Source organism: Heterodontus francisci, chromosome 40, assembly GCF_036365525.1.
Source record: "Heterodontus francisci isolate sHetFra1 chromosome 40, sHetFra1.hap1, whole genome shotgun sequence".
In the NCBI taxonomy this organism is placed as follows: domain Eukaryota; kingdom Metazoa; phylum Chordata; class Chondrichthyes; order Heterodontiformes; family Heterodontidae; genus Heterodontus; species Heterodontus francisci.
The window spans coordinates 13,451,988-13,468,092 of record NC_090410.1 but is presented as its reverse complement, the minus strand read 5'-3'; the positions used below and the strand labels follow the sequence as shown (position 1 = coordinate 13,468,092).

Below are 16,105 nucleotides of genomic sequence, written 5' to 3'. Positions count from 1 at the left end.
GTGCCTCCTAGTTAACTATTCAACCAGCGAAATCAATCATTTACTGTTTACATTCTTAAAATTCTCTTCATAATTTTGCAAACCTCTATGAAATCCTCCCTTAACCTTCTTGGTCTGTGGAAAAGCCTCAACTTTTCTTCAAAATTGTAACCTCTCACTCCAGTTCCAACAGGGCAGATTGATCATGAAGGAGTTAACAGGGAGCACCTGGAACCTGCGGTGTTCTGCTAAAGGGCTGTGTGAGGGGAAAATCAGACAGGAGAGTCACATCAGAATGTGCAGGGTGTGTAAAAAGCTCCATACTGAAGGTGACCCTCATTGCTCCACTTCTGGATTCCAGTTCTGCAGTGAATTTCCTGAGTCAGACTGCCTAGTGCAGTCTCCCACTGTAAAACGAACACATTAGCATACACTAACCCAGCAAACTGTGCCTGCATATATCCTGTGCACACTCCAGCAAAGCTCAGTGATCAGGGGAGCAGGAAGTCGGGATGATTTTTCACCTCCCTTGTTCGAGCTCACATCTATCTGACTAGCTAACCAATGAATAGGTGTGTTTGGCTCACCGGATAGCACACTATGCCAGAAGATTTGAGAGTTCAGGTCCAACTCCAGAGACCCGAGCACATAATCCAGTCTGACTCCCCAGTGTGGCACTGTTGGAGTGCCACCTTTTGTATCAGATGTTAAACCAAGGTCCATTTGGTCCTCTCAGATGGGCATAAAAAGGCACCATCTTGAACAGCAGGGAAGTTCTACCTGGTGGCCTGGTCACTATTTATCCCTCAACCAATATCACCAAAACAGATGATCTGGTCTTTTATCACGTTGCTATTTATGGGATCTTGCTGTGCACAAATTGGCTGCCACATTTCCTGCATTACAGCAGTGACCACACTTCATTGGCTGTGAAGTGCTTTGGGACACCCTGAGGCTGCAAGAGGCAGAACAGAAATGCAAGTTAGTTCTTACATTTCACCAACTGATCAATAAATGGTTTCTATTGTGATTCTGGTGGCTCAGATTGAGCAGTCGGCAATGCAACCAATCACACTGGGTCAAATAGAACGAGAGTGTGGGGCTGATCCAAAGAGCTGGGGAGAGTTCCAGGTTCCATGCCTAGTGTTAAGTCTAGGCATGCTCCTAACTAGGGCACTATTAGGAACACAAATCACCTCAGTAGCCCAAGGGAGGGTCAGTGAGAGTGGGTATCAATCAGGGCTCACAATTCTCATTCAGTCATTCCCAATGGAGCGTGTGGTCACACGGGTAGAACTGGGGATGGGAGTGGGAGCTAGTGCGATACTCCACCCAAAGAGCCTGTCAATACTCACCAACTGGGCTCACGCATGGAAAAGTGGCCCTTGAGACAAGGTCACAGGGAGAGGCTGATGCCCCTGGAAGGATGCCAAGGCCATGGAGAGGGTGCAGAGGCAGATTAACCGGAATGGTACTAGGGACGAGGGTTCAGTTCTGTGGAGAGACTGGAGAAGCTGGGATTGTTCTCCTTAGAACAGAGAAGCTGATGAGATTTAATAGACATTCAAAATGATGAAGGCGTTGATACGAGTAGAGAGAAGCTGTTTCCACTGTCCAGAGAGTCAGTAACCAGAGGATACATATTTAAAATAATTGTCACAAGAAGCAGAGGGGAGATGAGAATTTTTTTTTAATGCAGCAAGTTATGATGATCTGGAACGCATTCCGCAAAGGGCAGTGGAGGCAGATTCAATAGTAAACTTTCAAAAGGCAGTTCAATAAATACTTGAAACGGAAAACATGTGCAGGGCTATGGGGGAAGAGCAGGGGAAGGGCAACTAATTGGAGACTCTGTCAAAGGGTGGGCACGCCGAATGGCCTCCTCCTGTGCTGTAAGATTCCAGGAACTGTCCTCCAGCAGGAGCCAGAGCCTCCACAAAACTTCCCTCCATCACAATCCATGGAAACACCAACACTGCACAACAAAATAAAATAAACCACCCAGGATTCAGGGATTTGAGTTTATTCACAGACAATTATCCTTTAGGAAAAGTCCACATTTCTATAAGAGTCTGCAATGATAGTCTATCCAAAGCATCCAATTCTTTTCTCCTCTTCTCGCTAACGTTGCTTGTTTCAGTTCTAACAGTCGCCTGTCGATCAGCCCTCTTGTTGTGGACTTGTCCCAGTGGGTACCACCAGTTCTGTTTGCGTATTCATTTTGCAAATAAAAGCACGGCCAGCTCTCCCCAAGTGTCTGGAGCTAAGCACTGTGGCACCACACAAGGCATCAGACTCCCCTTTGGACTCGAGACAGTTCCTCATGTGACCATTTTTTCATTGCAAACAGAATTCCGTTTCCCAAAAATCACATTCCCAATCTGAAAATTCACCACGAACATTTTTTATACATATAATTTTTATTTTTTTTCAATAGACCAAGAGTGATAGCAGCACCAAGGGAGGATGATCCCAGTAACTACACTGCAACAGACTCTATCAGCATTCAAAGGGATAAGGGAAACAGCTTGCGCACGCAATAGTACGCTTCAATTACCTTCCCCATGGCTGCGTCACACCACAGCCTAGGGTTCCCAGCCCCCCCAGATGGTCCTGGGTTCTCCAGGAATTGAAGATTAGTCTTCAGCACACTGCTGGCAGCAAAACCCAGGAGAAAAATTATTGCAGCATTAAAGAATTATTTCAATGCTTTTATACATTAATTATGAACATGTTGGAGATGTGGAAGAAAAGGCCATTTGGCCAATAGTCAAGAATCAACCAATGAGCCTGTTGGCTTCCCCATTGGCCTTGGGGAGGCATTGCACTGAGAGTCCACATGGTAGGTGAGCAATGGGAAGGAATGTGAGGGCGGAGCAGGTGAAAGGAGGAGGTCATGTAGTGAAACCCTCAGCTAGAGTTGGCAACCCTACCCATGCGCACACTGCTCTCTTTCAGGGTCATTAGGACAGCTACTGACTTGTGTCACCCAGGGCTCCTTGGCTGAACATCAGAAGGGGTGCAAATTGCACGGTGGTTCTGCAATTGTGCACTGCAGATTTGGCGGAAACCCCAGTGAATCAACGCAGGCGGCCTTTTGCACCACTGCCCCCAGGGTTTCCCCCGATCTTACGCCCAAGCTGCGCCAAGTGATCAAGAGAACTCCCACAGAATTAACAGGTGCAAGTCTTTATTGAGGCTAAATTTACAGCAGTTGCGTCCCAAAACCTCCAATTTTCTTTAGCGTTTATGTTCCATCATGGTGCTGCAGAATTTCTATACCAGTGTCAGCATCCAGAACTTATGAGGCAGGTACAGTAAATGTTATGTGCAAAGTAAACTTCCCCCTACATCCCCAGGGCAAGTACAATACAGGGTAGAGCTCCTTTTCACTCTCCCATCAAACACTCACAGGGCAGGAACATCACAGGTTAGATACAGAATAAAGCTTTCTCTACATTGTCCCAAACACGCCCAGGTCAGCAATGATACGGGTTAATGTTATGCTCCCTCTTCCCTAAAACAGTGCCCCAACCTCAGAACAGTCGGCATTACTGCACCATTGGCATGGTCATCTTGCACACAAACATTCCATGGAGCAAGACTGACAATTTGGTGCTCAATCAGACAGCATTGCGCTGCAGGCCCGTGCTCACCCAACAACTTGAGGTGACCCTCCTCGGATTTATTTCACTGGATTTAAATCCAGGTCCCTGATGTTTGACCCAGTCCTCAATTTCAATTTTGAAACTGTAAGTAGCCGTGCGGGACTGGGCTTTTGAAAAGATACTAAAAACTAGCCATTTGCGACAGTTCAGTGCAGATTGTGGAACTGGGCACAGACTCTGTGAGGCTGCTGTGCAAAGTACATAGCAGGGTCACACCCCAGAACCCTTTAAAGGTAACCGGTCGCTCAGTGCTTTACGAAGTAGACAGGAAGTCTAGAAGGGGACATACAGTACACTTCATTGCCAGCGGAAAGCATCAATCTGTATCCTTCACTAAATTGCTGATTGAAGCTGGGGACCTTTAGCGTGTCACCTATTTTGGCACAACACAGTCTTACTCTTGAAACTATACTGATGAGGGTCCACTTTGCGACATTAAAGGCTGATGCAGAGACTCTGCCCTTACATAAAATGATCTTCAGAACAAAAAAAAAAGTAAGAACTCCCAGACCTCACCAGGTTATTCACATCACACACCTTCCACCTCCCCTTTTATCACACCAAGGTCAGGCAACTGACCTATCGCACACATACTGCTCAATTCAGGGATGGCACAGGCTGAATCAACCTCCACCTTCTCTTCTGAATGCACCTGGCATTCACCCTCCTCCCAGAAACTGAGATGTCATGGTGAAGTCAGCAGCCAACCTACCTCCTGCATTTCTCTGCTGCCACCCACCAGTATAGCATTGTACAACACAAGGAGGCCTCAAAATGGAATTTCTTAAAAAATGTTGACAATGTAATTATTTGAATGGAAAGACCCTTTGCAGGGCATGAACCTAAATGCTGACAGTGCCAATCCTATAATCTTCCACTAGGTATCAATGGCATGGACTGAAAGTGCTCTGTAGCGACGCCTACTGCTAATTAAATAGTACTGCATGGATACTATTCCTTATCCCCCTCCCCCTCCAATTATTGTACCGGCTAATCTAAAAGGGCTTTGCATTGGAAATCTTTCAGAGCAGGCTGGGAGGAGCTGTAAGTGCAGGGTTTCACCAGTGAAAACAAGAATTAGGAGGTAAGGATGGCAGCTCTGCATTACCATGTGCTCTAAGTCACTTAGAACAGGAAACATCACAGACAAGCTCTCACGCCCAACACAAGATGGCTGTGGAGATCCAGAACTGATTTAAAAACCTGTGGCATTATTTCCTTCGCGTTCCAATTATTTTCTCCCCTCCTCCAGATACTGACAATTGCTGGGATACGCGATTCCACAGGTACCTACAGCCTCTGGGGATGATTCCTGTTACTCTTTACCTGACAGCCCTGACAGTGATTGGGAGTGGAATCGGGCGATATTTCCACCCCACTTTCCCAGAAGGTCACTGGCAGAAGTCCCACCAGCCCCTCAGCTGGGTTCAAGTTATGTAGCAGAGGCTTGGAAGCTACACTGGGACCTTCCAGTCTGGATGGTCACACTGGGCAACAGCACCCTATCCCATCAGCATCTGCGGAACAAGGTTCAGATAAAAGGAAAACCCAGACCAATTTGCTTAGAGAAGAGCCCTGAGTAAACACCTTTAAGTAGACTGAATAACTCCAGCTGTGTTTAAGCAAGTTCACATCGGTTGTTTTGACAACGCACCCTAAATTCTACTGTAATATCAGAGGAAGTTACCTGAAACCCATCCCCTAGAATGCAGAACTAATTTTAAACTTCCTCTTAGAAAGGCAAGTAATACCTAAATCATTCTGAAAGCAGCTCACAACCACATCCCAAAACTCGGTCTCCCATCATTCGCACCCAAGCCTTTAACCCTAACCCCAATGGAGTATTCCGCACTGATAGTGGGCATGACTTTCCTCATCCCCTTTAATTGTCTTCCCTTCTCTGCTGATAGGTGCACACGATGCACCTCCCCCAGTACCTTGCCATACTTTGAGGAAGGCCTGGACATTTGAATTTCAGCAGGCTATTCGTCATTAGGGAGCATCACAGCAGAGCCCAATTCTGTCCTCTCCTGGGATTCATATATGAGCACTTTCCATTTTAGGAGGGGGGAGGTAGTAACAGACAGCAATGAGTTTGTGCCATGCTGATCTACAGAACGATACCAGGGCCTAAAGGGTTCAACTAGGAAGATTAATTGCATAAATCTTGACTTGTATTTCCTTGAGTTTAAAAGGTTGATGGGTGGCATAATCAAAAGGTCTTTAAAATGGTAAAGGGATTTGATAGAGTAGATAAGTGGCAGAGTCCAGAAGGGGATAGAGCATTAAAATCAAAACTAGGCTATGGAGGAGAAAAGAGGGGGAAAAAAAATCAGGAAGCACTTCTGCTCACAAAAAGAGACTGTGGAAAACAGGAACTTACTTCCCCCAAATGGTTGACAATACTTGGGCAACTGGAGCTTTCAAGGCTGAGATCGATAGCCTTGCCTGATAAAAATCTATCAAGGGATACGGAGCAAATGTAACTGGAGTAGAGATCCAGATTAGCCACATTCTAACAGAATAGTGGAACAGGCTCAAGGGGCTGAATGCCACCCCACCACCCCCTCCCTCCTGTTGCTATGTTCTTGCTCCTCCCTCCCAAAGTTAACACACAAAGGGAGTGGTCATTCGTTCATTCATTCATTATTTGGGGTGGGTGTGAAGAAACAATGTTTATAAATTATAAGCATTTGAGAGCTGGCATGGACTCGATGGGCCAAAGAGCCTCCTTCTACATGTCACAACTCTAGAATTCATCGGGGAAAGCAAGAAGCAGTCTTTGAATTAAATTGGACCCCTCTCCCCTCCTGAAGGTTCCCACCCCTGCTATATGTCACGAGAATGGATATTCTTCCCGTGTGAGAATATATTTGGCAGCCTTTTCAGCCACACAGAGCATCACAGTGGAAAACTGCTACATCACTTGACAAGTGCACTTACCAGCCAGGACTGGTTTTGTTCCATTAGGAGGCCAGGAAAAATGACCCAAACTGCCATCAGCAACACAATGCAATTTAAAATTTGGGGAGGGGAATTTTTGATTAAACCCCCCTTAGCAGACACACTCATTTGATATAAATCTGTTACAAAAATAACTTCAAGCTAGCCATCCAGACACCCCAAGCCAGACTGCTGTCAATTACAGTCGAGAATCACAATTTAGATCCGAGAGATTAATGGTTTGATTTATTTATGGAGATCACAAATCAGAAGAGGGAGAGTGGGGGGGGGCTTGTAGGGAGACTGCATTAGCAAGTATCTCCCACTGAAATTGCTCAAACACACATATCTCTTGCATAGTACGATAGGGAAGTGTATGTCATATAATGAATCAATTGAAAACCAGAAAAAAAAACAAGCAGCCTATTGTAATTATAGAGATGTGTCACCAAACAGCCGAGTGGACAGAATCTCTCCCACCGTTGCATAGCCGTTGTATGTAGGTGACTTCCTCCCCTCCCTCCTCCTTAAATCTCTATGCTTTTCCCTGTTAACTTTTCAGCCCCGGGCTGGATTGGACCCGACTGATCAGACAGCCTGGAGGTCACAATTAACCAGTTGGAAAATTCCTCTTTTCCCCCTCCCTCCCCAAGCGAAAAACAAATTACATTTTCATTAAACTTTTTTTTTTTCTGTGTCTTGTACAAGTTAGGATTTCTCTATAAAGGTTCAAGCCAACCGAGTCGGCTCAGAGAAGAATCCCGGGCGTCTTCTCTCTGCCGCAGTTAGGATTTGTAATTTGAATTTAGCCAGGTGAGTCCCTCATGGAGTCCGTCTCCCGAGGTGGCGCAGGACGGCTGCACGTACCAATTCCTGTCCCTGATCCTGGTCAACCCCAGCTTCTCCTGGATCTCGTGTGGCTTCATGGCATCAGGCAGATCCTGCTTGTTGGCGAAGATCAGAATGATGGCATCCCTCATCTCGCGGTCGTTGATGATCCGGTGCAGCTCCTGCTTGGCCTCGTCGATGCGATCGCGGTCGGCGCAGTCCACCACGAAGATTAACCCCTGCGTGCCCGTGTAGTAGTGCCGCCACAGCGGCCTGATCTTATCCTGGCCGCCGACGTCCCACACGTTGAACTTCACGTTCTTGTAGGTGACCGTCTCCACGTTGAAGCCCACCGTGGGGATGGTGGTGACGGACTGGCCCAGCTTCAGCTTGTACAGGATGGTGGTCTTGCCCGCCGCGTCTAAGCCCAGCATCAGGATCCTCATCTCCTTGCTGCCGAATATCTTGGCAAACGCGCTGCCCATCTTCGGTGCGGTGGGGTGGGGAAGGGAGAGGGGAGGGGAGGGGGAAGAGGGAGGGAAGGAAAAAGGGGGAGGGGAGGTGGGGTAGGGAGAGGGTCACAAATTTCGGGTTGCCCTAGGTGAAATAAAGGCAAAAGAAGGCGAGCACAGCGATGTCTGCGGGCGGCGGCGCCGATCAATGGAACGTTGAGTTTCAATGGAACGTTGTGTGATCCGTTTCAGGCCCTTTGATACAAAGTATCCAAATTGTAACCAACGCTTCAATTCACAATTTCACCCGTCCGCTTCCGCACTGCTGCTGTCCCCTCGCTTCATATTTAATGCATTTCATCCTCTTGGGGTCTTTCCCCCCCCCCTTTTAAGTTAAAGAAAGAAAAAAATCTTTGATTTTTTTTAAAATCTATCTGAAACTGAACTCCGAGCCCCGGAGAGGAAAGGGCGCGGATGTAGATTACAGCAAGGGACCGAGCATGCGCAAACACTCACTCCTCATCCACTTACCCCACCTCCCACTCTGCAACTTTTAAAATGGCACTGCCCGCCCTCTCTTAAGGTGGCTTTGCATTGTGTTGGCCACCGCCTCTTTTTTTTTCTCGTATTTCCGTGGTGCATTAGGCGGGTTGCTAGAACATTTAGACGTCAGAAAAATATTCAGTTTCACCAATGCATTTGAATGCTGTGCATTCTCATTTAGCAAAATAACTCGCCTTGTGTTTCTTGGTGTATATATTTGAATATTATGCACGACTGCACATACTCATTATTCTGCCCCCCCCCCTTTCTGAAGGGCTTTATTGGGGTGTGGTTTCACCCTCTGATACCTCAACCAACTTGTCATTCCTTTTCTTTTAATCGTCAAGGACCACATATAGATCGGTCAAAGATTGTTGGCGCCAGCAGATCTCGCTGTTACCCCGGCAGTTCAACCATGGGAGCACTCACCTGATGCCCTTACCCGTGCACATCCCAGAAGGGGACGCTGAACATCAGGGGTGGAAAAACCTGGTCAAGTTTCTCCCCTGCTGATTCAAGTTGAGACATATTATAGGACCCACCCCTCTGCAATACCTTACATGTGGTTTAACTTCACCAATCCTCCCCACTTCTTTTAAACTACCATTACCACAAGTTTAATAGATAAACTTAGGCCCTTCGAGATCCTGCTTGAGATAGGCTGTAGGACCTTAGAAACCCAGTTGAACTATTTTCAGATGATAGATTTGAAATCACTCCTTATATATATTGTCTTTTGAATACTGAAAGTTTTTGAGATGTGATTAGAATCTGATGTACTATAACTGATGTTAGGGGTTTGTATTGATTAATATTGCAGCTCTGCCATCAATTTGTAATCAACTATTTTAATTTCGTTTTTTAAAAAAATAGTATTTTATCTCAAGGTGACTTATGAAACCTGTTCCCCGACAAAGGCTTTTACTGGGCGTGGTTCAAATAGACAGCCGCTGGACGCATTTATTTGTCCAGCTGCACGTCGAACCCCACGTGATGCGCAGCCACGGCACGGTGGGGCCAGTGACAGGTGGGCACACTTGGTGGGTCAACCTGCTGGTGATGATGATGAGAAGGAGGGGGGGAAGGAGGTGGTCACTGTCAGTTTAGGAACGACCTCTGTAAACCAGCACCCTCTAGAGGCATAAGGGTACATTTCAACCTCATAAGAGAATCAGGAATTTAAATGCCGAAGGGGCTCAGTGGGTAAGTGCACAATGTTGTGTGGTACTGTGCCCTATTGTTTGGTATTGTGCCATAGTGAGTGGCATTAAGCCCTACTGTATGACACTGTTTGGTTCTGGGCACTATCGATAAGCAAGGCTTCAGGTTTGATGTCCAGTCTGGGCAGAGTTTGATCTGGGCTGCAGTGGCAGTGAGGGGCGATAATTAGACTCGGTATTCTGATGTTAAGTGAGGTACCATACCTCTACATGCATTGGAGCATACGAGTCTGCTCTGTCATTTAAGATCATGGCTTATCTGAATGTGATCTCAGCTCCACTTTCCTGTCTGCATCCACCCCCCCCCCCTCCCCAATAACACTTGACTTCCTTTTCTATCAAGAATCTATCTAACTCAGCCTTGAATATATTCAATGACCCAGCCCCCACTGCTCTCTGAGGAAGCAAATCCCATAGACTCATGACCCTTTGAGAGCAAAATATTTCTCCTCCTCTCTGTCTTAAATGGGAGACCCCTAATTTTTAAACTGTATCCCTTAGTTCTAGACTCACCCATAAGTGAAAATATCCTCTCAACATCCATCCTGTCAAGTCCCTTCAGGATCTTAAATGTTTCAATAAGATTACCTCTCATTGGATGATTCTTGACTGTACCAGATAGATAAGGTCGTGTTGTGGTTAGGCTACTGGACTAATAATCCAGGGTAGTTTGAGAGAGTGAATTCAGTTTATAGAAAGATCTGGAAATGTAAAAAAAGCTGGTTTCAATGAAAGTGACCTTGAAGCTGTTGGATTAGGGAAGGAAACCTGTTATTCTTACGCAGTCCAGCCTACATATGGCTCCAATCCCAGTGGCCCAGCAAGGCACTCAGAGGGCAGTTAAAAGTCAACAATGCATTGGTTCTGAGAAGTGGCTCAGTGTAACTTGAAAAGGGCAATAATTTCCAGCTGTACCACATCATAGAATCATAGAAAGTTTACGGCACAAAAAGAGGCCACTTGGCCCATCGTGTCTATACCAGCCAAAAAATGAGCTGCCCAGCCTCATACCACTTGCCAGCATTTGGTCCGTAGCCCTACGGCTCTTCAGGTGCATATCCAGACAACTTTTCAGTGAGTTGAGGGTTCTTGCCTCTACTACTCTTACAGGCAGTGAGTTCCAGAATCCTGCACCCTCTGGGTGAAAAAACTTTTCCTCATCTCCCCTCTAATCTTTCTACCACTCACTTTAAATCTATGCCCCCTAGTCACTGACCTCACTGCTAAGGTAAGTAGGCCCTTCCTATCCACTCTATCCAGGCCCCTCACAATTTTGTACATCTCAATCTAATCTCTCCTCAGCCTCCTCTGTTCCAAGGAGAACAACCCCACTCTATCCAAACTAAAAGCAAAATACTGCACATGCTGGAAATCTGAAATAAAAACAGAAAGTGCTGGAAATACTCAGCAGGTCTGGCAGCATCTGTGGAGAGGGAAGCAGACTTGACATTTCTGTTGAAAGGTCACTGACCTGAAATGTTAACTCTGCTTCTCTCTCCACAGATGCTGCCAGACCTGCTGAGTATTTCCAGCACTTTCTGTTTTAATCTCCGCCTATCCAATCTTTCCTCATAGCTGCATTCTTCCAGTCCTGGCAACATCCTTGTAAATCACCTCTGTACCCTCTCCGGTGCAATTACATCCTTTCTGTAATGAGGTGACCAGAACTGCACACAGTACACAAGTTGTGGCCTAACTAATGATTTATACAGTTCCAGCAGAACCTCCTGATAATCAATTCAAAAATAAAACAAACAGCCTTTTCCACATTTCCAATTTTTTTTAACTACTAAGAAGAAAGATATGGACAATCTTGCTAAAACTGTTCTGTTTTTTTTCTCCCAGGCTATTCACAGCATTGTCCTTTAATTCCTGGTGACCCAAAGGCCACTTTATCAATGCAAGTTCTGTCTTAAATTAAAGGGATTTAGGACAAAGGAATTGGTTTAGCATGCCAAACTGTTGCCAGCGATTGAAATCAGTGATTTCAGTGGGGGGTGGGGTGGTGGGGGGGGGGGCGAAATACAGGTGGATTTATGAATCCAGGCTTCAGCCAGTGCCGTCATGTGTTTCACTCACTGCTGAGTGAGCTGGGCATCTTTTAAGGCCAAGCAACTTAAACTACTCACTACATTGCACTAACTAGAATAATCGACTGGATCGGAATCACGCAGCTAGTACAGAAGTTGCTCAAGGGAGCCCAACTGAAAGATGGAGCAAGAAAACAGAGTCAGGACCTGAGATGAGTCGGAGAGGGAGGGATGGGGATAGTCCCACTGAAGGTCAAGGCATAGAGGGAGAAGGATGGTCAGACTGAAGAGTGGGTGACAGGGAGCGGGACAATTATAGGGAAAGATTGGAGATTAAGGGATGGAGATAATCTCACTGAAGATCGGAAAGGGGAGAGATAGGGATAATCACACTGAAGTATGGGGAAATGGTGATTAACAGTAAAAGATTAGAGATGGAAGGTGAAATGTACAGAAATTACTGAGAAGGTGGTTATATACTGCTGGACTGCAAGAGCTGGGCAGTCTCACACAGACGTGACTAGTAGGCTCTGACTAAAACCAGTCGCACAATCCAAGTTGCTGACTTGGCAGGGATCAGGTAAAGTAAGCACAGCCTGGGGAATGGAACCTGGGACCTCCTGGCCTCTATCCCTCAGCAGTACACAGCCTGTTATATGTACAACTATTGTACATTGACCCTACCTTGTGGTCTTACAGCCTTAGTTTCTGCTGCACACGTGGAAGAGTGACAGGCCTAAAAATGATGGAGTCCAAGAAGGTTAGAAAGAACATTCATTCTTAGTATCAATGAGAATAGATCCCTAATTTTTATCACCCCACCATTGGTGGCCGTGCCTTCAGCTGTTTAAGCCCTAAGCTCTGAACTCCCTCCCTCTCTCTCCTCTGTTAAGATGCTGCTTAAAACCTATCTCATTGTCCAAGCTTTTCTGGTCAGAGCTAATATCCTCTTATATGGATCAGTCTCAAATTTTGTTTGGTAAAGCTCCGGTGAAGTGCTTTGGGATGTTTCAGTATGTTAAAGGTGCTATATAAATGCAAGTTGTTGTTTTCTGTTCCTTTCCCCTCCTCTCCTTCCATGAGGTATTTGGGGGTGGGGGAGGGTACATATCCTTCTGTAGAACAATTCCTCGGGTGCCAGTGGCTCTCAGTACCTTCACGTGTGAGCCCAGATTTTGTCTGCAGTCTACCCTACCATCCATGGCATTGCCACTGAGACTGTGCTTGGTCACATGTATTCAGGATCGAGGGCCTGGCTCATTTATTTTGAAGCTTTAATCCAATGCGAGGTTTCGGAAGGTGGTGGATCAACACCAGATCATAACTTGCTCGTAAGTTCCTGTTACCCTGTGTGTAATTCTGTAGCATGTATCATTTTACGCTACAAGGGTAAACCCTCTCACAATGTGGCACAGCAACCCTTGTCATTGTACATGGGTACAGACTGGTTCGTTGATGGTGGATAAATGCGACTGCCAGGGTGGTACTGAGCCACGCCAATCAGGGAGATCCCACGTTTTATTTCTGGCCTGTGCTGTGTTGGCTATAAACTTCCTGAACGTTGGTGCAGGTGTTTGGGAGGTAGAAGGGGATCAATATCCCTATGATAAGGAAGGGAAAGCAACAATCCAGGGTCTTTGCTTGCTCTGCTTCACCAGCAACCTCTGCTGGCATGTATGTATTGGAGGAATGGACCAGGCTTGGATAAGATGCTCTCCCTGGTTAAAGAGCCTTCTGTTATTCATTGTTCGTACATGAAGAATGGCCTCTTGTGACAGGTGCTGGAGGACGACTGGTGGCCCAAGGACGTTTCCCAATGACAGCCAGCAACTTCAGGAGAGGAGGGGAGAAAATTGGGAAGAAGTCTCAGGGTTTATATAATGTATTTTGTCGAGAGTATTTTAATGTTTTAGAAAGAAGGCAGTCAACTCAACTAATGTGAGGCCTTCACTAGCTGAGCGATAATGAATCTTTTTAAAGTACTTCCCTTTTTTTTTGGCTGCATTGAATCCTTGTATTTTAAATCCCTCCAAGGCCTCCCCCTCTATAACCCCCTCCAACCCTACAATCCTCTGGGATCTCTGCACTCTTCCAATTCTGGCCTCTTGCGCCTCCCTGGTTTTTATTGGCGGCCGTGCCTTCAGCTGCCTGGGCCCCAAGTTCTGGAATTCCCTCCTTAAACTTCTCCACCTCTCTCTCTCCTCCTTAAAACCTACCTCTACGACCAAGCTTTCGGTCTGCTGTGCTTTGATCTGCAATATTAAATCAAAGCAGCATGATTTTATTTGGAAATTTGCACTGTAGTCCGGGAGTAGTGGTTCATCTACTTTAATTAAAGTTTAAACCTGTTAAGAAGTTGCTGTCAACTCTCAAAGTATCCATTACCTTGAAGTTTCTGGTCCAATCTAAGATCAGAATAATTTTAGCCCTAGTTCTCTTGCTCATGTTATGAACCTCGTGAACTTTACTTTTGAAGAATTTGTTATATTTGCCACTGCCGTCTACGTCTCCAAAGCTTCTGATGGGGTCTGAGGTAAATTGCCATTATATTCCACTGAATATTCATCTTACGTGGTGGTGGTGGTGATGATGATCTTGTTGTGGTGCATGGTTGTCAACAGAGACAATTATGTTGTTTCATAGATTATTTGGAGCCGTGGATTTTTTCATGTCTCTTGTGCATTCAGCCAACAGCTATTATCTTTTCATAACATAAGACATAGGAGCAGGAGTAGGCCATTCGGCCGTCAAGCCTGCCTCGCCATTCAATAAGATCATGGCTGATCTGCCCCAGACCTCAACTCCTCTTTCGTGCCAGCTCCTCATACCCCTCAACTCCCCCATATTTCAAAAATCTATCTACCTCCTCTTTAAATACTTTCAGTGATCTAGCCTCCACAGCTCTCTGGGATAGAGAATTCCAGACATTCACTACCCTCTGAGAGAAGAAATTCCTTCACATCTCAGTTTTAAATGAGTGTCCCCTTATTCTGTAACTATGTCCCCTAGTTCAAGACACCCCTACTAGTGGAAACATCTTCTCAACATCTACCCTGTGATGCCCCCTCAGAATCTTGTATGTTTCAATAAGTTCACCCCTCATTCTTCTAAACTCTAATGAATAAAGGCCTAACCTGTTTTAGCCATTCTTGATAAGTCAACCCCTTCATCCCAGGAATCAGCCTAATGAATCTCTTTTGAACTGCCTCCAATGCCAGTATATCCTTTTTAAAATATTTTTTGGATCGATCGACCCTTCATCGACCCTTGGCCTCATGTCTCTTACCTCAAATAGAACTCCTATATCTCCTCCATTTCTCATGTTAACTACTTTCAACGTGTTCAGTTTCCTGTTCTAAGCACTTCTTGTCCACTCAACTTTTAATGCTTGATGCAATGCAGATCTGTCCAAGATTTAAATATCATGCACATAGCTGGAGATTCTCTTGCGACACTTTGACCCTCCTGCATAGGACATGAAAAAAAAACCTCTACATTTAACAGATCTTCCTCTTCCCACTAGCTTCCAATTTTTTTTTCTCTGTCTTTGCATAGACCTTCTGGTTTCCTGCTGCTATGCTCTAAAATGCAACTATCTCAAGAAGTATGTTTAAAATTTAGAGATTGCCACATTGTTAATAAAATGCAATTGATAGTTTTATGATTTTATTTTAAAATTTTAGCAATGTTCATTAAGATGAAATATAGGTGGAAGGAATAAAAAATATTTAAATGAAGAAAAAGGTGCACTCTAAGGTTTTACAGTAGTTCCATTATGGACTAATTGTTCCCATGTCCAAGTACAAGAATGTGATCTGCCTGTCACATAAAAAGCTAGCTTCCCAATCGTGAGCATTTTAAATAAAAATTATGTTGGTGGTTTTTTTAACAGTTAGATGTGCAGTAATTAATTTACAAAAGAACAAGTTGGCATCTAGTGACATTGCCCCATTATCCAGAAATTGAATTTCTGTTAAAATTTAACAATGAAAAGCTTATCATAACTTGAATATGTTGTAATATTTTCAATACACAGCACTGTGGACATTTGTGTTCCAAGGATCCAACTAAATTGCGGCACAGTGGCGCAGTGGTTAGCACTGCAGCCTCACAGCTCCAGGGACCCGGGTTCGATTCTGGGTACTGCCTGTGTGGAGTTTGCAAGTTCTCCCTGTGACCGTGTGGGTTTTCGCCGGGTGCTCCGGTTTCCTCCCACAGCCAAAGACTTGCAGGTTGATAGGTAAGTTGGCCATTGTAAATTGCCCCTAGTGTAGGTAGGTGGTCGGGAATATGGGATTACTGTAGGGTTAGTATAAATGGGTGGTTGTTGGTCGGCACAGACTCGGTGGGCCGAAGGGCCTGTTTCAGTGCTGTATCTCTAAATATAAATATAAAATATTATGTGGCTCGGTGTCAAATTGTGTCTGATAATGCTGCCGTGA

The 16,105-nt window shown here is 45.3% G+C and overlaps 1 protein-coding gene across 1 annotated transcript; it reads right to left on the bottom strand.

Moving 5' to 3' along the window:
- Window positions 1-1,986: 1,986 nt before the first annotated feature.
- On the bottom strand, window positions 1,987-8,408 carry LOC137353105 (ADP-ribosylation factor 6-like). The gene has a single exon (XM_068019098.1). The coding sequence runs from the start codon at window positions 7,901-7,903 to the stop codon at window positions 7,376-7,378; it is 528 nt and encodes a 175-aa protein (XP_067875199.1). The 5' UTR covers window positions 7,904-8,408; the 3' UTR covers window positions 1,987-7,375.
- Window positions 8,409-16,105: the final 7,697 nt, after the last annotated feature.

What these genes read in the sequence shown, in the direction of transcription:
- LOC137353105 (XM_068019098.1), bottom strand. Translation starts at nt 7,903, where the DNA reads ATGGGCAGCGCGTTTGCCAAGATATTCGGCAGCAAGGAGATGAGGATC.